Below are 17806 nucleotides of genomic sequence, written 5' to 3' on the forward strand. Positions count from 1 at the left end.
TCTGTTAAACATTTCCTCAACAGACCCCAATGGAGACCACAAAGGAGACTAATTCTCTCTTACCTCCCTCATCTACTTCCCAGCTTCACTCCCACTCATATCCCCAGTAAGTGTGCGTCTCAAGCTCCAAGCCCATGTCCCCTTCCCTCACATCCCTAACCCAGCAGTCCCAATCTCAGCATCCGCCTTCTACCCTAGCCATCAACCCCATGCCCTCCCTCATCCACTAAAGTAGCGCCTACCTCAACACTCAATGTTATCAACTCGGCCGTGACTACCGTTCCATGTCTCAGCGTCCACGCGAACAAAGACGCCTTCACCCGCGCGCTTCCTTTACATGTCCCACATGCGGTGGGTGAAATGAGGTGATTATTGTGTGCAAAGCTCAGACTCCTCGATTTACAAGACGTATCTAGACTCTCTTTTGAGGGGGGCAGGAGGCAACCTTGCCCCGAAAACGCTCGTTGCGCTCTTTCACTGATACGGACGCCACTCTCGCGAGGATCTCCGAGTGGAAGGAAGCGTTCATGTTCTCTGTTGTCACGATGGTATTGGAGGTGTGGTATGTTATCTGTAGCTCTTTCCTCCTGTTCGTTGGCCTTTTGGTCCTGTTCGTAGAACGTGATCATGCTGAAGTTGGCAGATCCACGGGAGGATGGGCTCGGAAGAAAGTTGAAGTTTCCATATGAAGATAGTGGGTATAATGTGAGGCAATAGTCTGCTTTAAAGAGGAAGTACGAATGTTCAATCTTCCCTAAGGGGAGCTTTCCCGCCTAGGCACGCAGCTTTCGCAACGATCGTGATTTTAGAAATGGATCGTCAATTTTGTAATAAATCATCTGAACCTAATTATGGTCTTCAGAACTTGAGTCCTCGATCGAACTCATTACTCAGCGAGAGCCTACGTGTGCGCGGCGTGGTTTCCATGTCCGTCTTCTTGGTCATCATTGATTCGGCACCCATGGCACCTGACCCTGCGTCTGGCCATTTCTGGGCAAGCCAATAGATTAGCGCTAGCCTACCAAGATGGCCTGCGTCACATCGACCAAGGTACCGGACGCGATCCAATTTCATGTTTGCCAAATCATTTTCTTTATCGCTGATATGACCCAAGAATAGCAAGAGTGAAATACTCGCGGCAATGGCATCGTTATATCGTGTGTCAAACACGGCTTCGTAATTTGTTGGGACCATCCATCGATCGAGCTTTTTCACGGCAGTGTTAGTACTCTGCACATGGTTTTTCATCGATGTGTGCCATTCTCCGTGGGTAGGATCGGAGAGAACTGTGTCGACCTGGTTGAGGGTAGTGCTAGAATGGACACGAACATCCTCCGCTTCATATGGGACGGTGGGCGGTAGCCAGGGAACAGCCTGAGCTTTATCGCAGACGTCTTCGGCAGCGAAGCACTGAAGCAGCCTCGACGCCTCATGAAGCGCCTTCTTCCACTCTTGCAAATTCATAGACATTGTCAGGCTTGCAAGCTCGAAGCTTGTCCCATCCATGTAATTTCTATGATATGGCGGCCGCTTCCTGACTTTATGATACAGGTTCTTCAGATCCATTGCAATCTCAGCTCCCCAGGTTCTCTCAGACAAAGCTAGAGTCTCGATGCATTGGTGGCTGTCGCGTCTTGCGATCCAAGGCAGCCTAGGCGACGTGATATCGATGGAGACTTCGAGTACTATGCTCCAAATGTAATCGATCGGCTCAACAAGATCTGTAGACTCTGTGTGTGTAGTGTAGGTCCTACCACTGGGTGTCGCAAAGTGCGTCACACCAGACTCTCGACCGAAGGAGTTCCCAAGATAGAAAGTCTCAGACCAAATTTGCTGCCAGCGATCTCTCCCTTCTTCTTGCTCCCTTTCATCCAAGAGACTTTTCCAAAGCTGGCGTGTGATCTGGAATAGGCATTTAATTCGATCGAAGTCCTTCGGTCCGTCAATTTCCCAAAACCTCTTTGCTATGAGGCTAAGATAGTCACCTTGCTGCTGAACTGATAGAAATGCCAAGCTTGCGCGATCTAATAGCTGCTTCATGTTAAACTCGCTGAGCACCTTGAACCTTTGTGGGGTCGCGTTGAGGACCATCTGCCGCAGAATAAGGAATTCCAGCAATGGACCTAGCGGTGCAGTGATTGGGATCTGAAGCGATTGGGATGGGATGGCCCATAAGGCTGTAAAGAGACGGGACTTCGTTTGTGAGATTGACCCCAGATCTCTCATGAATTCATCTCCGTGGTGATTCTTCACTGCTTCTGCGGAGATGTGTGATGGAGCCTGGAGTTGATGAGTTTGTACCCAGTCTGCGAATCTATCCGCTAGGTCAAAAGTGACAGTCATGAGAAGCATCAGCAGTGTGGATATCGAGTCGCTTGTTGGCAGAGAGAATTGCAAAGTTTGAAGGTTCGTCAGTGTTTCCAAGATGATGCCTCGATTATGTTGCATGTCTTCTAAGTAGCCGTGTCCGTCTACGAATGATGAGTAGTGGATAAGTTTTGCGATTTCCCTGCACTCCACTGGCAGCTGTGGGATGATACTGCGAATGGCAGATGCCAGAGTTTGCAATACGTCTTTTGTTATACTACAAGCAGGTATTCGATACCCTGGAGAATCCTTTTGGCATCCCAAAAACCACGTCTCGCAGAGGAGGTAGCATTCTAGCCCCCGGCTTCCAATGCCGTATTCGCGTATGTTCATCAAGGTACTTGGCAAGTGGCTTTTGACACAATCTGCGCGAAGTCGGTTCTGCTCAGAGAGCTGCACGCGGTAAGATGTGTCTCCAAAGTTCATGACAAGCTCGCCGGGAAAGTGATGAAACAAGATGTGACATGCACTCGTCGTCAGAGTCTTCTGCTGCTCAGGGAAAGGGTTCAATCGAACTCTGATCCATTCATGCACAAGGGGGTGAACGGTCAACGTCCCACGTTCGACGCTCCTCTGCACTAAAGATAGAGATGCCAAAGTACCGATTGCGATCCGAAATTTAACGTCATCTTTAAGGTATGTGAGCTCGGTGATGATATCTGCAGGAAGCTGCTTCGCGCCGAGCTTCAACTTCAGTTCCCACGGTATTTGACACAAAGCATTTGTCAATAATACTTCAGACACTTCGTTGTTCAAGAACCCTAGGAGCTGCAGGATTTGGGAGGCTTGAGGACGGACTCGATTCAAATAATCAAGAGATATTTCCCATGTAGTCATCACCGATTCCGGATAGTCTGGATTTGCCTGTTTGAATCTTAACAATTGCTCTCGGTTTTCGCTACGAGGCTGGAGATATCTGCAATATTCCTGCAACGACATTGGCGCATTCTCTCGAACGAAACACGCGGCTTGATCGATGGCAAGCGGAAAGTATTGTAAATCATCTAGTATTTGATCCAAGGCTTCATTCTCACGATCTTCTAGTAATGTGTCAAACGTAGGCTCGACGAAAGGGTTACTAAGACTGAGGAACAGCATGCGAGCATTTTGGTAGTCCATGGCCCGAAGGTCGATGCCAGCCGATGCTGAAAGTCCGATGATGTTCCGATCTCGCGTTGTAAATATTACCCTCCCTGTTGCTTCCCTTGGAATATGGTGATGAAAATTAATCTTCAAATCATCGAAATTGTCAAATACCATTAGCCAGTCCCCGCTTGATTTCAAACACATCCACTCCTTAAGCTTCGCTCGGTTTTGTTCCTCAGTGTTTTCGTGAGAAGAAAGAAAAGGTCTGGCTGATTTCGCATCGTAGGAGGTCTCGTCCTCAGTCGAACCTGCTATCGTCTTATTAAGCAATTGGAAAACTGACAGCAAGCCAGCAGCAATTTCTTCGTTCCCGCGGGCTGAAATCCAGAATATTGATAATTCCGCCGATTCTGCTCGCGCCTTGTGAACATATTGGATTGCTAATTGTGTCTTTCTGAAATACGATTAGGAGTGAACGATAACACGAAAACTCACCCGCAACTCACCCAACTCCACCAAGGCCGTAGATGGCAACTGTCTTTGCCGATCCTGACGTGGTATTGCTTCCATTCTTGAGAAGGCTGTCTAGCCTTTCTAATTCAGACTCTCTGCCCCGGAAGTTGGGATTCTTTGCATGTGGGACGTCAAATATGCCACATCGCCAGAGCTTTTGCTGGATAATTGCATTGCGTCGTCCATCTTCAGGCCTCGTAAATTTCAGTGCCAATGGATGTCAATCGAAACTCACCATGCAATATGCTCGGACGAGCAAAATGCTGTGCTTTGTCTGATGTTCTCTCCCTATCAATTGACTCCAAGCGGCCAGTGCTACTTTGAGACTTGATTGCTCTCTTCTCCGAAAGCCTTACTGAGCGCTTGAGGTGACCTAAGACAATGGTGAAATTTGGGTCGGATGGCCCACGAAATTTGCAAATTTGGCTGTGGGTTGCATCTATAGGCACAAGCACTTCATTCGGCATTTCCAAGCAAGAAGAATCCTCGTCGACTATCTTCTACCAATCAGCTATTATCGAGGCCTGCAGATATGTGGCTCAGACCAATGCATTGACCATTGAAGTCTTTCTTCGCTCATAGAAATTGACAATTTCAAAACGGGATTGAATAGCTCGAAATTCGCCCGTTAGCTTTGTTACGATCTCTGAATCGTATTCAAGAGCATTAAGTAGCTGCGTCGGAGGTTTCTGGAAGGCTATTTTTGCTACGTTGGATAGCAGTGCCCCAGCTTTTGCTGTATGACTACCTCGGTGAGGCGTCGCGAGAAATAAAATCGCTTGGACACTATTAATGACCCGGCCATAGATTTGTTGATCTGTGTTAGCTGCAATGAGAGCCTTTGTAATCAGCTACGATGGCAGAAGCCGTGGGACAAAAATTATTTTACCTGCTTCACTACTAATCCTCCTAGCGAGTGGCATACGAAAACCAATGGTCTCGAAGGCTCCTGGGTTTCTTTTAGCGACCTGACAGAAGTATCTGGTCCTTACCAACCGTATGAGTATAACATTCCTCCGTGTAGATCAATATACGTTGAAGGAGATCTCTTGCAAAGTCTTGAACCGTGCTCACAGATGTATTTGATCCTAATAAAGTGGAATTGTATCCATAGATACCGATTCGGCAAGATTGAAGCTCATTTGGAAGCAAGTCTCGAAGCCACATGAATTCTTGGCCTCCTTTACCCTCGCGGGCGGAAGTCCACGTTCCATAACCGTGTCCATTGAGACCATGCACTGCAATGATGCTTGACAGTGTTGTCAGTAGCCATCGTAAATGAGGACATTCCACTATGATTAAGTGTTTCGGGGTTTCGGTAACACATACTCAAGCGCGTGTGTCGCTGGAGAAGAAATGGTGGTGAGGCCATAGAAGTCCCGGTCCACCCTGATGCTCTTGCCGCCAAGGCTCTCGCCATCGCAACTCAGTGCTTTCTTCGCATCCGCTGGTGTCTCAAATGTCACAGTTGCGACGAGGTTAGCGTCTCGAGCCGCAGTGCTTGTACACAGCGAGGAGCGAAGAGTTTGTTTCAGTCCACGGGCTTCGAAAAATCGGAAAATATCGACGATTTGAGTCGTACGTGCAAGATTGGACAAGCGGACGGTGGCCACATCTTTCGATAGCATGGCCAAGTCATTCTAAAGGGGACGCCGGAGGATCATATGTGGCACCGTCGTTGACCGTCACACTCCGTCGAAAGGCTGAAGCTGAAAGACTGATGACGTCACTGAGGGATTTTCTACTCATCAGAAAATGCAAGGCCATTCTTCCAGTCCAGACCCTAGACCCCCCATCACGATAAGGAGACCAATCTTTACATCAATGGTCACCTTACGATACCTTGACTACCTTTCTTCCGATGCCTGCCTTGAAGTTTCCAAGACTACCGCTTGGCATAAGAGGCAGAATGTACGCAGGTGATTGTACGACATAGGACGGGCATAGTGATAGCCACCTTCATCATCAAAGAAAGCCTTGAGAAAGGTGAAGTATATAAGCGAAAAAAAACCATAAAGTAACACTAGACGCGTAAAGCACCATGACCACCCCGCTCGCCCCGAGACTTCATGCTTTTCTTTCGCTTTGTCACTTCATCCAGCAGCAACACCAACCCTCCCCACCCCTGTCCCACCAACTCCCATCAAGCTCTTTCTCCTATCCACACACGACCTAAAATCCACCTTCGTCTCCTGGTACTGCTCCATATATTCTCCACTCGCAATACAGAGCACTTGCATACCCCTTGCGTACTCGAGATCCTGCAGCAACTTGGGCGTGATGAGGAAGTACTGGCTTCCTTGGTGCTCGCCACCTTCATCATCTTCGTCACTGGAGGAGTGGGGGCCTACGGGGGTAATGCCACAAGCGATGTCGACCATACGTTTGTGAACCAGGCGCTCATTGCGTGGATCCATACCCTGGTTGATCTCGTCAACGACGCGGAAGGGAGAGGGTGTGAGAGATTGGAGGGACATAAGGTAGAAGATTGTGGAGACCGCGCGCTCGCCACCGGACTGGCGGTGAGAGTTGAGTGTTGATAGGGGTTCGTTTTCTCTGTGCGTGCTGTCAGCAAAGTATTTGGGTGTGATGAGGGCTAGAGATGAAAGGGACAGTTGACTTGATGTAGCCATGAGGAAAGGGAAGGAGAGCAGAGGTAGCGTACCTGAATTTGACTCGAATCAGAATGCTCCACTCGTCAAAGTCTTCTTCCTTTCCGACAGCGACCTCTCCAACACAGCTGATCTGTTCCATATTGTAAGAAAACGAATCCGAAATCCTCTTGACAAGACGATCGAGCTCAGGCTCCCATTGGCTCCTTAGCTGGTCGATGTGCATGCTTAATTCGGCAAAGGCATGATTTTCTTCCGTCAGTTGGGCGGTGAGAGCCTCGATCTTCTTTTGTCGGGTTTCAAATTCTCGGATAGTGTTGCCATTTCCTTCGTGCATAAGCTCTAGACGCGCTCTTTCACTCTGTATGTCCTCCTCCAATTCCTCCACTGTCTGCTCAGGCCGAAGCGTTTGAAGGAATGCACGGAGCGGTCCTTCCTCTTGATCATCCTTTCTGAGCAATTGCTGAACCTTATTGAGAAAACGCTTGGCTACATTGCTTGAGTCTTTAACCACATCGTTGAGTTCATCAATCTGTGTTCTCTTTGAGTTTAGAAGTTCCACGACAGATCTGTTGCGGTCTTCCAAGATTTTCAGGTCCGAACTTGCTTCGATGAGGACAAGTTCCACTTCATGCAGGGATTGATGAGCCGCTCGAAGTGATGCAACGGCATCAGAGTACTTGACAGCTAAGCGTGCACGATCCATTGCGAGATCGTTTTGCTTCTCGCTAAATCCATGCAGTTGGTCCGACAGACCATTCAACTGTTCTCGAAGTGACACCAACTTTGTTTCATGGCCCTCTGGTTTGCATTAGTATTGCTGTGCACGCGGAAACAAATAGACTACTTACCAATCTTTGTTGGCAAGCCTTTGAAGTCTGCTAAAGCTTTCTGCTTCGTGGCCTTCTCCTCGGATAAATCTTTCTGTTAATTATTCAGCAAATTGTCTAGTGGTAAGAGAGAAAGCTGTACTCACAGCTTCCGCTTTGTTAGTACGGTACACATCTTGCCACTCGCTCATCTTAGCTTTTACCTCATCAAGCTGGGTCCGGTATCCAGCCAGCTCTTCCTTTGCATCACTGATCTTTTCTTGCAGCTCTCTTTTCGCCGTCAAATCCACGGGCTGGTCTGTCCATACTCTCGCGGGCCTGAAGGATTTTGACTGTGTTGACGTAGCGTCAGGACCATACTCCTTTCTACGAGCAATCCTGTAAGTGGCTTTTGGTGTCACCCAGTTTGAGACTGCGCTGTTTTTGATTGCTTCAAATTGCTGTGGGGTTGAGTCTCTGAGTGCTACTGCCGTTTCGTGAACCTTCATTTCTCCGCAGAGCATGGCCAGGAGAGGTTCTGGGCCACTTATATGACCCATTGCCCAACTATCAAAGCCGTAGCGCCGCATCTCATCCGCTTCTAATTCAAGCGATTTGAAGTGCCCTAGTTCGAAGACTACGGTCTTGAAGTTGACCTCCGCGAGGTTCAAACGATCATGGGCAATCCTTGACAAAGTCGCGCCGTCATTGCGCGTTTGTACGGTAAAAGAAAGAAGTATATTTCTCTGGAAGAGCGCTTCGATCATATCCACGTATTTGGGATCTTTAATGGAGCACTCGACAACCGGGGGTCCAAATACTGGCTTTTCAAACGCTTCAGGATGCTGCTGCACCCAGTCCCAAAGTCTTGCGGTATCTTGCGATAACATGTGAAGTTTGTTTTTCTGTTTGCCAGCTTGGGAGTCGAGATCGTTTAGTCTTTCCTCAGCAGCAACGGCCCGTTGATTGCACTCTCGACCTCGACTGGTTATATCACGCTGTTGCTGTTGAGCTTCTTTGATGTCTGTTTCAGCTTTTTCCCAAATTCTTTGCTTTTCGCGCTGTAGAGCTGTGAGTAAAGTTACCGGGGATTGGGGAGACTGGAACTTACACATTTTTCATTGTATGCGGCAGTATCGACATCGGGTGGTCGATGCGAAAGCTCGACTTTCAATTGTTGGACGATGCCTTCGATCCTTGATATTTCCGACCTTTTCTTCTTTGCCGCATCCTTCTCGGCCTGGATGGCATGGTCTATCTCGCGTGATTTGTCTTGCGAGGCGCGAAACTGGCTGTAAATTGTATCTGCGGTGCCTTCCGAGGTCTTCACTGCTTCCCGTCTTTGCTGATTGACCGCTTCTACTTGCCTCTTATAGCCTTTCTTTTCATTCACAGCTCGCAGTGCTGGCTCTATCTCTTCTTGCAAATCCTTTAGTTCTTCCTGAGCATCTTGTCGGGAAGCTTTAGCTGCTCGAAATTTATCTGTCGCCATGCGATATCCAACTGTGGGTCTTGCTAATTCCAACATCTCAACGTGCTTCACAACCTGCTCACGTTCCCGCATCCTTTCTACATCGGCTTCTTGCAGACGTTGGCGACCCTCAAGATTATTTAGAGTGTCTTGATCTGCGTCGACTTTAGTTTGTACCTCTTTCTGCTTTTTGCGAAACTCTTTGAGTTGCTCGTGAGTATCAATCATTTCCTGAGTGGCAACAGCTCGTTGTGTTGAATGCAGAAGTTCAATTGGCGTCATGGCAGCAAATTCCACGACTTTATCTTGCGGTAAGAATTGACATAGATTGTCAATTTGTATCGAGAGCGATCGCGCAAGGTTGAGCACGTATTTCTTATTCTGAGGTTTGCCATTCACAGAGAAGGACGATTTGTTTCCCTCTCGTTTGATAGAGCATCGGATGACGATATTTGACTTAAACTTCACACCATCTTTTGCAAGTTCAATCTCGATCAAAGCCTCACGAGTACCGTGCTTGACGAAATCTCCGAGGTCCTTAGCTCGTCCAAGGTGCTGAGGCAAAATTAGATTGTGCCACAGGTGGATATGATATGTCTCTTACTTTTGTTTCCCAACCTAGCCCTAAACATATTGCACAGACGAGTGTGCTTTTGCCCGTCCCATTTGGCCCGATCACCATGTTCAAGCTTGGCCCCGGGAAGAATTCGACGGCGGTGTAAGTCACAAAATTCGAAAGCTTGACCCGGACGATAGAACCTGGCTGATGCTTCTTTCTTGAAGATCTGGCTCGCAGCGTCTCTTGCTGTAACGCTGTAGACAGCCTTGGGTCTCCATCTCCATTGGGTAATTCAGGAGAGGGTGATGTGAGAGTTGTCTCATTACTCAACCGTGCTCGTTTCCGGCTTGTTGAGGCATGGGCAGGATTGCTCGACGTTGATGAGTCATCGCTAGCATTATCACTGTCGAAGTCATCATGCGAACGCCGCGACCGTGACGGTAGAAGAGGCATGGCAACCGTTTTCTATAGTCGACAAGTTTGATTCTGCGATGTAGAAAATGACGCGCCAGAACGCGAGGCCGCTAGCGCATGCTTGGCAAAGCTTCAAGCCCCGGGGCCAGCCGCAAGGCGCGATGTAAAAATGGTGGGACACTCAGGACAGCACATCATCATACATGCAACTACGCTTCCAAACTCAACACTCAGATGCGCGCGACGATCAATATTTTATCCTTCAGATGAAGAGGCCAGTGTTCAACCCAACCAAGGGCTATGTGGTATCAATCATTATTGGAATGCATTGGGCGTCAAACCCCATTTCGGAGAAAATGTTAGAATCAATGAAATGCTTCTCGTGCAGTTGGGATGCATCGTTAGTACCACGTCCATCTTTAGATCTCAATCAGTAGATTAGCAGAACAAAGAGAAGTCAATGTGAGGGGCTCGCAGCTTGACAGTGGGACGAATTCAGGTAAAGTCTTTCTTGCATGAAGACTATATCTTGAACCTATCGTCTGACATGAAGTTGCGGCACCAGGGATAGACTGGTTCTACATAGGTGAAAGCAATGACATGGCGCGCTCAGAGCAAATGCTCTGCATTTGCACGACTGTATTTATTGCACTTGCTAGGATAGAATTAAGCTCTCATGACAGCGAATTTGTTATCAAGTTCCTGATCATTGCCATGGCCTACAAATCAGCCGTTGACTAGGCGTGCGAACGTAAGCCGAGGTGTAGCCAGTGGACGGCGCAACAGATGAAGTACCTTGCTGGACATCACTGTTACGCCTTGGCTCAGGTGCGCGGGAAGTCACGAGAGACGTGGACTGTTCCTCCGGTTCCAGCATTCTGTGAGAAGCTCGACTGCGCCTTCTTTTCTGTAAAAGGCCACTTTTCGACTGAGTTGCTAGAGAAGCAGGGAATGTGAGGTGCCCGTAACTTCGCTAGCTATAGATACTCTCATTCTTGCCGTTCATTTCAAGTGATGCTGCCATCAATCCGATGAGGGTATGTATGATGGGCCGTCTCGTGAGCAGCAATGGTCTTGCAAGAAAACAAGATCTGCCAGCTTTGGTTGCGGGTCTGCAATGCCTCCTTCGTGGCTTCTGTCAGACCTTTCGTTTTGAGGCAGGTGTGCCTGCTCTTGTCGATGCGGGGGTTTTCGATGAGATCAAAGAAGATAATGTGTTGGTAACGTTGGTTGTTAGGAGCGTGCCATAGCTGAGAAAAGGCCTTAATTTGTTCCCAAGGCGAAACAGGCTTTACGTTTTCCAACATTGGCCCATAACCAAGCGTTCCTGAGATTTACATATTCCCAAGGTGACTGTACGGCGGAGTCTACCTCCCCAGAGTGGCATTCGAGCTCAATTAGCCATCAGCTCTCCAACGACTTTTGCCGTTGCGTTTACGATCAGCTCGTGTTCGCGAACATGAAACTTTTGCTCCAGCTGGTGCAAATCCTCGTCTTTGGAGCACTCAATCTCCTCGACTAGGATTGGCTCGCCTCTGTCGACCTCTTCAATGACGTAGTGTATCATGAGGCCAGTCCGATTATCCTTGAGCTTGCCCTCCTGAAAATCTCGGAAAGCGCGCTCGATAGCGTCTGCACCGTCATACATGCCTGCATCGTCATTAGGCACGGTCAGGTCATTCTTCTACACATTCATAGTATGGCAGAGGCAACAAATCACCCATTGCTGTGGGAGGGGAGTTATTACCTGGTAGAGCAGGATGCAAATTAATCACACGGACGCCTTTGACACGCATCGGTTGCAAAAATGAAGGGCTGTAGTCACCGTAAGCAATCGCACTGAATCGTCCAAATTTAGTGGTATGGAAACTTCGTACGAAAACACGTGCATCCACCCAGCCAAGACCACCAGAGATGGTCTGTCCTGTAGCACTACCTCCGCCAACACAGCATCATACCTCGAGCGCGCTTCCTTCAGCTTCTTTGGATCTACTTCTCCCTTTCCCTGGAAACCCTGGGAAATCATATTGAAGTAGGTGGACGGAATGCCCACACTCTCGGCGCGGGTCACAGCATACGCCTTCTTCCGATTTACGAAGAGCCGCACGATCTGTGCATTGCTGATTCTCTGTGATATGACAGCGTCGATGAGAGCTTGAAAGTTCGAGCCATTTCCACTCGCCATCACCACGATACGGCAGGGTTCTGCCATTTGCAGGACAAAATTCAAATCTTCAGGAAGGTTTGGGCAAGTACAGAATTTTACCAAATCGGTTTGCTGAGCAGCTTTATGGAAAGCGTTCTGGATTTGACCCCTTTCATTGAGCGGGAAAAGGGTATACCAGAAGTGTCCGACCGGCATACATCATCCAAACACCCATAAAGTCGGCTGAGGTCCAAAAGCCTGTCGAATGAACTCGGTCTATAGTCAAGGGAGGATTCAAGCGCTGATGGCACGGTCATTTGCGGGCGGGCCGAGGGGGCCGAGATGCCATGAGTGCCCGGGACACTAGCTTCATTGGGTATCGATCCAAAACCCTAAAGCTAGCCATTTTGGGGGACAGGTTAATCGCATGAAGGCATCACAGTCAGCTCCGGTACACGAATTGCACCATAACCTGCGATTGTGAATTATTTTACTTACTTTCGTAAGTATTACTGTACGAATACAGCATTCAAAGGCTTGATATCTATCGATAGTCGCTAAAGGATGGCGGTGTTAGCCCAACCTTCCCTTCCAGAAGCCGTAGCATAGGTATTCTCATTGTATCCTTGGTTGGTTTCTGAGCAGCTGAGAATGTTCGCCCAAACTTTCGAGTCTTGAGCTACCGAGATGAGATGGTAGTGCTGCTGCCTTGTGGCGTGTACAGCATCCAAAGTCTTACTTACCAGTATGTTGAAATGGTCATACTTTCTACCTGAAGCATCTCATATACTCTACTGCACACCCACTGGGTATGGCAGAATTGCGCACATCTACTGCGTAGACTTCGCGAATGCTAGACATTTTCTTCGCTTCTTTGCAATGTCGTGGACATTGACTTTTGCCTTGCAAGAGAGATGCGTTGTCTCGATTTCGTTTCGGTTGAGTGTGCTTGCAACTCCAAGCCTCGCGTCCAGAATTTCTCGGAAGCGAATCCGTCTGCATCATAATCTAGAAGAGTAGTTGATCGGCAAAGGATGTTGTCCGAACCAGGTGGCTATGTGCCTTGCTACTGTTGGCAATACTGTGACGGAGTCCGGTGTTTCTTTATATCGTCACCATATCAGAAACCACACATTGAGTTCCAGAAAAAATTTGGTTTGCTTATAGATTCCACGCCGAGTCTTGGGCAACCAAACGTGTCAGACATGACTTCTCAGTGCGAAAATAAGAGAACACGTATGCTTGGGCACGACTGGGAATTTGGAAGCAAAGTCAGCTAACATGAACAGGATGAAAAAGCTTACCGCTACTCAGTCAAAAGCAGCCCAGAGTGCGGTTATGATCTTCCACATAGCGATTTGCAGAAACTAAATTAATCACAGCCAAAAGCGAAAAGGGCGAGGGAGACCAAATTGTCCAGTCTTCGAGATGCCCAAGAATGCCAGAGGCTCATCCAGATGGTAAGGTATAGATGGACCCACCACGTGTAAAGGCAGGTGTATCCGACTTTCGACCTATTCGAAGGCAAAGGACCGCACATTCATTTGCCTGGGGCGACCTGTGCTTTATCGTTGGACCATGGTGAGATGCGAGATTCAGGAAGCGACGTCAATTGTGGCTACCTCGTCTGATACAGTGGTGTAGAGCGCAGCTCACTAGCTCTCGCTTTCGCAAAGTGACCCACAAAGCACTCAAATGCATACGACGCTCAATTGATGATGATATTGGACAAGCGATGTTTCATCACCGGCATGTCAACGCCACTTCAACTTCAATAGACCAGGCCAATGCCTTCTCAACAATACCTCCGGATGCCGCACTTGTGAGGGGGCTGCTGAGATCGATACTGCGCGTTAGTCAAAGTACTTTCTTTGCCCCTTGAGTGCGTTCGTAAAATGCGAGGCGTTGGCTCCCGGAGAGCAGGTTCCGGAGCTTTGCCTTACATGCAGGCGACAGATCCGTCCATAGCCTATCGTTATTGTACAGATCGAAATCTATGCAACGCTCAGTCAGGATCCAATTTCTCGCGAAGGTACAAGGAACAGTCTTCTCGGCGTAGCTCTCGCCCTCGCAACTCGATTATTTCTCGCACCTCATTGTGAATTTGATTTTTCAATCGCTGTCCTGACTCCAAGTTTCCCAAGCCTCGATGGTTTCCCTGTTGCTCCTCATCTCATTTATTTTGCTCGTGCTTTGTCATGAAGAGTTTTTCGAGCCTCAAGGGTCTGGTGGATGTTCGAAAGGCAATGCTGCTACAGATTGCGGTGGCTATCCGTACTCCTGCGCTTATGCTTCCGATAAGAATATGGTGTGGTGTTGCCCAACGGCTAACCCGTATGTATGCTTTACTACTCCATGGGCTCTAGGTCTCTGTTCTATCATGCTGACAGCGCTCGCGATATCGAGGGTGTGCTGGGGCTTCGCTAGCGCCTGTACGGGTGGCTCTTCGACATCTCCAGGTGAAGGCCAGATCCCATGCTCAAATGACGGCTCCCGTATGTACCCTTCTCCTCCTCTAATCTTCGACGTCAGCTCAATCAACGGGTGATAGAATGGTGTTGCGTCGATGAGTACGAGGTATGCACTCTGATCGAGGGCAAGATCAATGTCTGCAATACTTCATTTGCCAACGCAAGGGCGGAGAGCAACGCATTCGAGTCTTGGTCGCCTTCGTGGAGCTCTTCCTTGTATACACCGACAACATCATCTTCGATAACCAATGACCCGAATAGCTTCGTAATGACATCGAGCAGTAGCTCTTTTGCACCGAAATCCTCACCAACAATCATTAGTAGCTCACACAAAATGTCATCATCATCATCGACAACAAACATTGATCCAAGTGTGAACTCGGTCACCAAATCCTCATCGATAGCCGGTACCTATCGAGGTACAACATCCTCACCAACCTCCTTAGCGACTACAACGTCGTCCACCACTCCAGCTCCGAGTTCGACCGCCAGCCCAAGTACAGCAAAGTCGTCGAATCTAGGCTCCGGCGTCGTTGCAGCTATCGTTCTCGGCGCAATAGTCACGGTCTGCTTGATCATAAAGCTCCTCATCCATAAAATCAAGCAAGCCAGAAATAAAGTTGGCACAAAAGCGATGCGACATACACAAGATCGCGGCTCTCTTGGAGCCCTGGGACTGGGTATTCGTTCCCGGCCTCTGGAGCTTGATGGCAGAAGAATAGACAGGGAACTCCCAGCGGCAGAAATGAGACATGAGATGAAGGCTTGATTAGCACCTTAGTCAAGAGAGAAAGAGGTGCTTAAGTCATCTTTCATAAATTTCATCATGAGCTCATGTACATATTTATGGTGTCATATTACTTTAACAATGCCGCCCGAATCTCTTAGTGCGCTTACCAGCCTCACTGATAGCTGTAAGCAAGCAAGTCGGGCAAATCTCGAGATATGGTTGCTGACGAAGAGGAGCAGACCTCCTTATCATTTCATAAAACCTCATTCGATTAAATTGATGTTTCACAAGAGCGCAATCCAACGGATCTTGCACTCTCGCCTCAGATTTGTACTCACGTAGCCGTCGGCATTTCGCTGATAATACTGACGCTAAGATATATGCTCTGCTTAGAGCATAGATCAAAGATCGCTGCTAGGTTTTACATATTGCGTAGGAGGACAATATAGAATCCATCCTATTTAATCTGCGATGCGCCATGTAGCAAGCCGCGAGAATAGTAGCAGATCCACGGACTAACCATCGCTTCAATAGATCATGTCCTTATCCAATTGACTTAGTAATTTCTTTCCTTCTCTTTGATAGGGTGATTTTAGTCCAACCCATATTTGAATCCGTATAAAACCTTGCATTGCATGATTCTGTATGTCCCAACCAAAAATCACGCTATGCATGCAAAGAATCCCATCCAAATCACTTTTCGTAGCACGTAGAACAGACACACAACGTATGAATATCAGAAACGGGGGTCTTCCACTCCTCTGGCTCATGCACGGTGTCCCGGCCCCGGACTCGGAACATCAGGATCATCAAACCCTCTCTCCTTCTCACAAATCACACTCCAGAAGAACTCCGTCGCATACCAACCATAACTATCAGCGTTAAACAGCGCAAGATTCTTATTCAGTGCTCTCGCCTGCTTCCATCCGTACCCGTTTGGCTGATCAATGACTTCCCCGTTGTGAATGCTGCCCAGGAACCAGTCCCAGTGCGCGTATTCATGGAGCAGGATGCTGCCGAGCAGATACATATCTTGAGTCATGCCGCCCTCTGATTCAAAATGCGCGCAGGCGTCACCTTGATCATCACGATTAGGGTAGACGCTGTCACTTGTTAGAAATTGGGGCTTGTAACAGTTGAGTTGAGGATGGAAATGGGTATGGGTATGGGTACGTACAAGGCATCATCAGTGAGCAGCAAACTTGGGTCTGGATTGTCAAAGTCCACCAGCTCACCAGGCGCAGGATTCCCATCAGCCGGATGCTCGTCTCCTGCCTTGACTTTGATGTTGCCCAGGGCGGGAGCCCCATCGGTGCCATCGCCCAACAGTCGTTTGAAGATGCGTTGGACTTTGTCTTTATCACCAGGGTTGAAGTATTTGTGGAACACTGCATCATTCTTGTCGCCTGGCTCGCTGACCGCATAGCTCATGAGCTCGAGAGCGTTCTGGAAAGCGCCGGTACTTTGGCCAGATGGAGAGGTCAACTTTCCCCCTCGATGTGGATCTTTTGGGTCGATACCAACGCCAATCTGAGGGTCGGCACGCTTTGAGAGGGTCGTTGGACTGGATATAGTAGGGTCGGTACGCTTACTCAGAACATTGATGAGGTCATTTGGAGCTGGAAAGGCGGATGACAATGCCGCCAGATAGAGCGCACTTAGATATGTGGTAGAGAAATGCATGGCGAAGGGTGTTGGCGATCCTGAAGTCCTCTTTGGACGGAGTGATGTCGTATGTTCTCTGATATTGTTCCTCGCCTGTATATGGAACAGGAAGCAGCTTGATGGATATCGAATCCGATTTGAGCATCATGGTCTGACTTATACCTGCTTGAGCAAACCGCCAATCCGCCAGTCTCTGCGCAACCGCTTCCTCGCGAAGAAGGCTCTTGTCGAGCTCCATGTCGGATCACCGATGAAACAGCTTCGCCTTGTAAAGATGGAATTCTCGTCGTCGTCTGACCTCTGAGTCGTACCAATGGCATCCAGAGAATCACACTGCTAGGTAAATGGTGAGGCTTAGAGCAAGACTGTTTCATCCATCAGATCGATAGCTGGCAGTCTTGTCCAGTGATATAGTATTCAACGGGCTGAAGGAGAAGGCACTGTGATTGTGGCAGAGTATTTGCGTCGCAAGAGTCTTCAGACAGTCATTGACAGCTCATGAGGCACAGAATCCTCAGGAGGTGAAACATCTTCTTGTTGAAAACGAAGGAAGCTTGGCATGGGGCACAGTCTGAAGAACACGGTGCTCAGCCTCCGTTGGTGGCTGTACGAACTGCTCGTCGGCTATTGCGCAATAATCCTGCAGTAGCCTCGCCGTCTGACGATAATCATGTAACTGATCCATAGACTCGTAGTGCAATGCGCCTTGACTTGTAGGTATTCCGAGATTTGAACATTGGTGAAGATATGCACTATCAATAGAGAGCACTCCCTTGACGTAAACTCAAGACTTTAGGTTGAGTTTCTTAATCTAAACATAACACCCAGAGCCACAAATGCATGTCAGCAATATCGTCTGCGGATGCGCCTTTCCGATCTTCTTGTCAAAGCTGTTTCAGGATATCAAGGTGATCAGAAGCTTATTTTGAGCCATGCGGCAGTGACGCAAAAGTGGTGTGCTGT

The 17806-nt window shown here is 48.4% G+C and overlaps 4 protein-coding genes across 4 annotated transcripts; all 4 read right to left on the bottom strand.

Annotated features, from left to right (window-relative positions):
• Positions 1-858: 858 nt before the first annotated feature.
• KY384_006347 (uncharacterized protein) lies at positions 859-5594 on the bottom strand (the record flags this gene model as incomplete). The annotated part of the gene is made up of 6 exons (XM_044814843.1): positions 859-3907; positions 3960-4152; positions 4202-4466; positions 4524-4792; positions 4959-5215; positions 5296-5594. The coding sequence occupies 6 exons, from the start codon at positions 5592-5594 to the stop codon at positions 859-861; spliced, it is 4332 nt and encodes a 1443-aa protein (XP_044667943.1).
• Positions 5595-6059: 465 nt separating this feature from the next.
• KY384_006348 (uncharacterized protein) lies at positions 6060-9870 on the bottom strand (the record flags this gene model as incomplete). The annotated part of the gene is made up of 6 exons (XM_044814844.1): positions 6060-6522; positions 6632-7379; positions 7430-7502; positions 7555-8448; positions 8499-9413; positions 9463-9870. The coding sequence occupies 6 exons, from the start codon at positions 9868-9870 to the stop codon at positions 6060-6062; spliced, it is 3501 nt and encodes a 1166-aa protein (XP_044667944.1).
• Positions 9871-11224: 1354 nt separating this feature from the next.
• KY384_006349 (uncharacterized protein) lies at positions 11225-12043 on the bottom strand (the record flags this gene model as incomplete). Its single annotated transcript, XM_044814845.1, has 2 exons — positions 11225-11515; positions 11717-12043. 2 exons carry the CDS (start codon positions 12041-12043, stop codon positions 11225-11227), a joined length of 618 nt encoding a protein of 205 aa, XP_044667945.1.
• A 2220-nt stretch (positions 12044-14263) lies between these two features.
• KY384_006350 (uncharacterized protein) lies at positions 14264-17081 on the bottom strand (the record flags this gene model as incomplete). Its single annotated transcript, XM_044814846.1, has 6 exons — positions 14264-14467; positions 14563-14859; positions 14887-15034; positions 15994-16281; positions 16356-16835; positions 16900-17081. The coding sequence occupies 6 exons, from the start codon at positions 17079-17081 to the stop codon at positions 14264-14266; spliced, it is 1599 nt and encodes a 532-aa protein (XP_044667946.1).
• Between the last annotated feature and the right edge of the window lie 725 nt (positions 17082-17806).

This window comes from Bacidia gigantensis, assembly GCF_019456465.1.
Source record: "Bacidia gigantensis strain McMullin 20006 chromosome Unknown contig_249, whole genome shotgun sequence".
Classification (NCBI taxonomy): domain Eukaryota; kingdom Fungi; phylum Ascomycota; class Lecanoromycetes; order Lecanorales; family Ramalinaceae; genus Bacidia; species Bacidia gigantensis.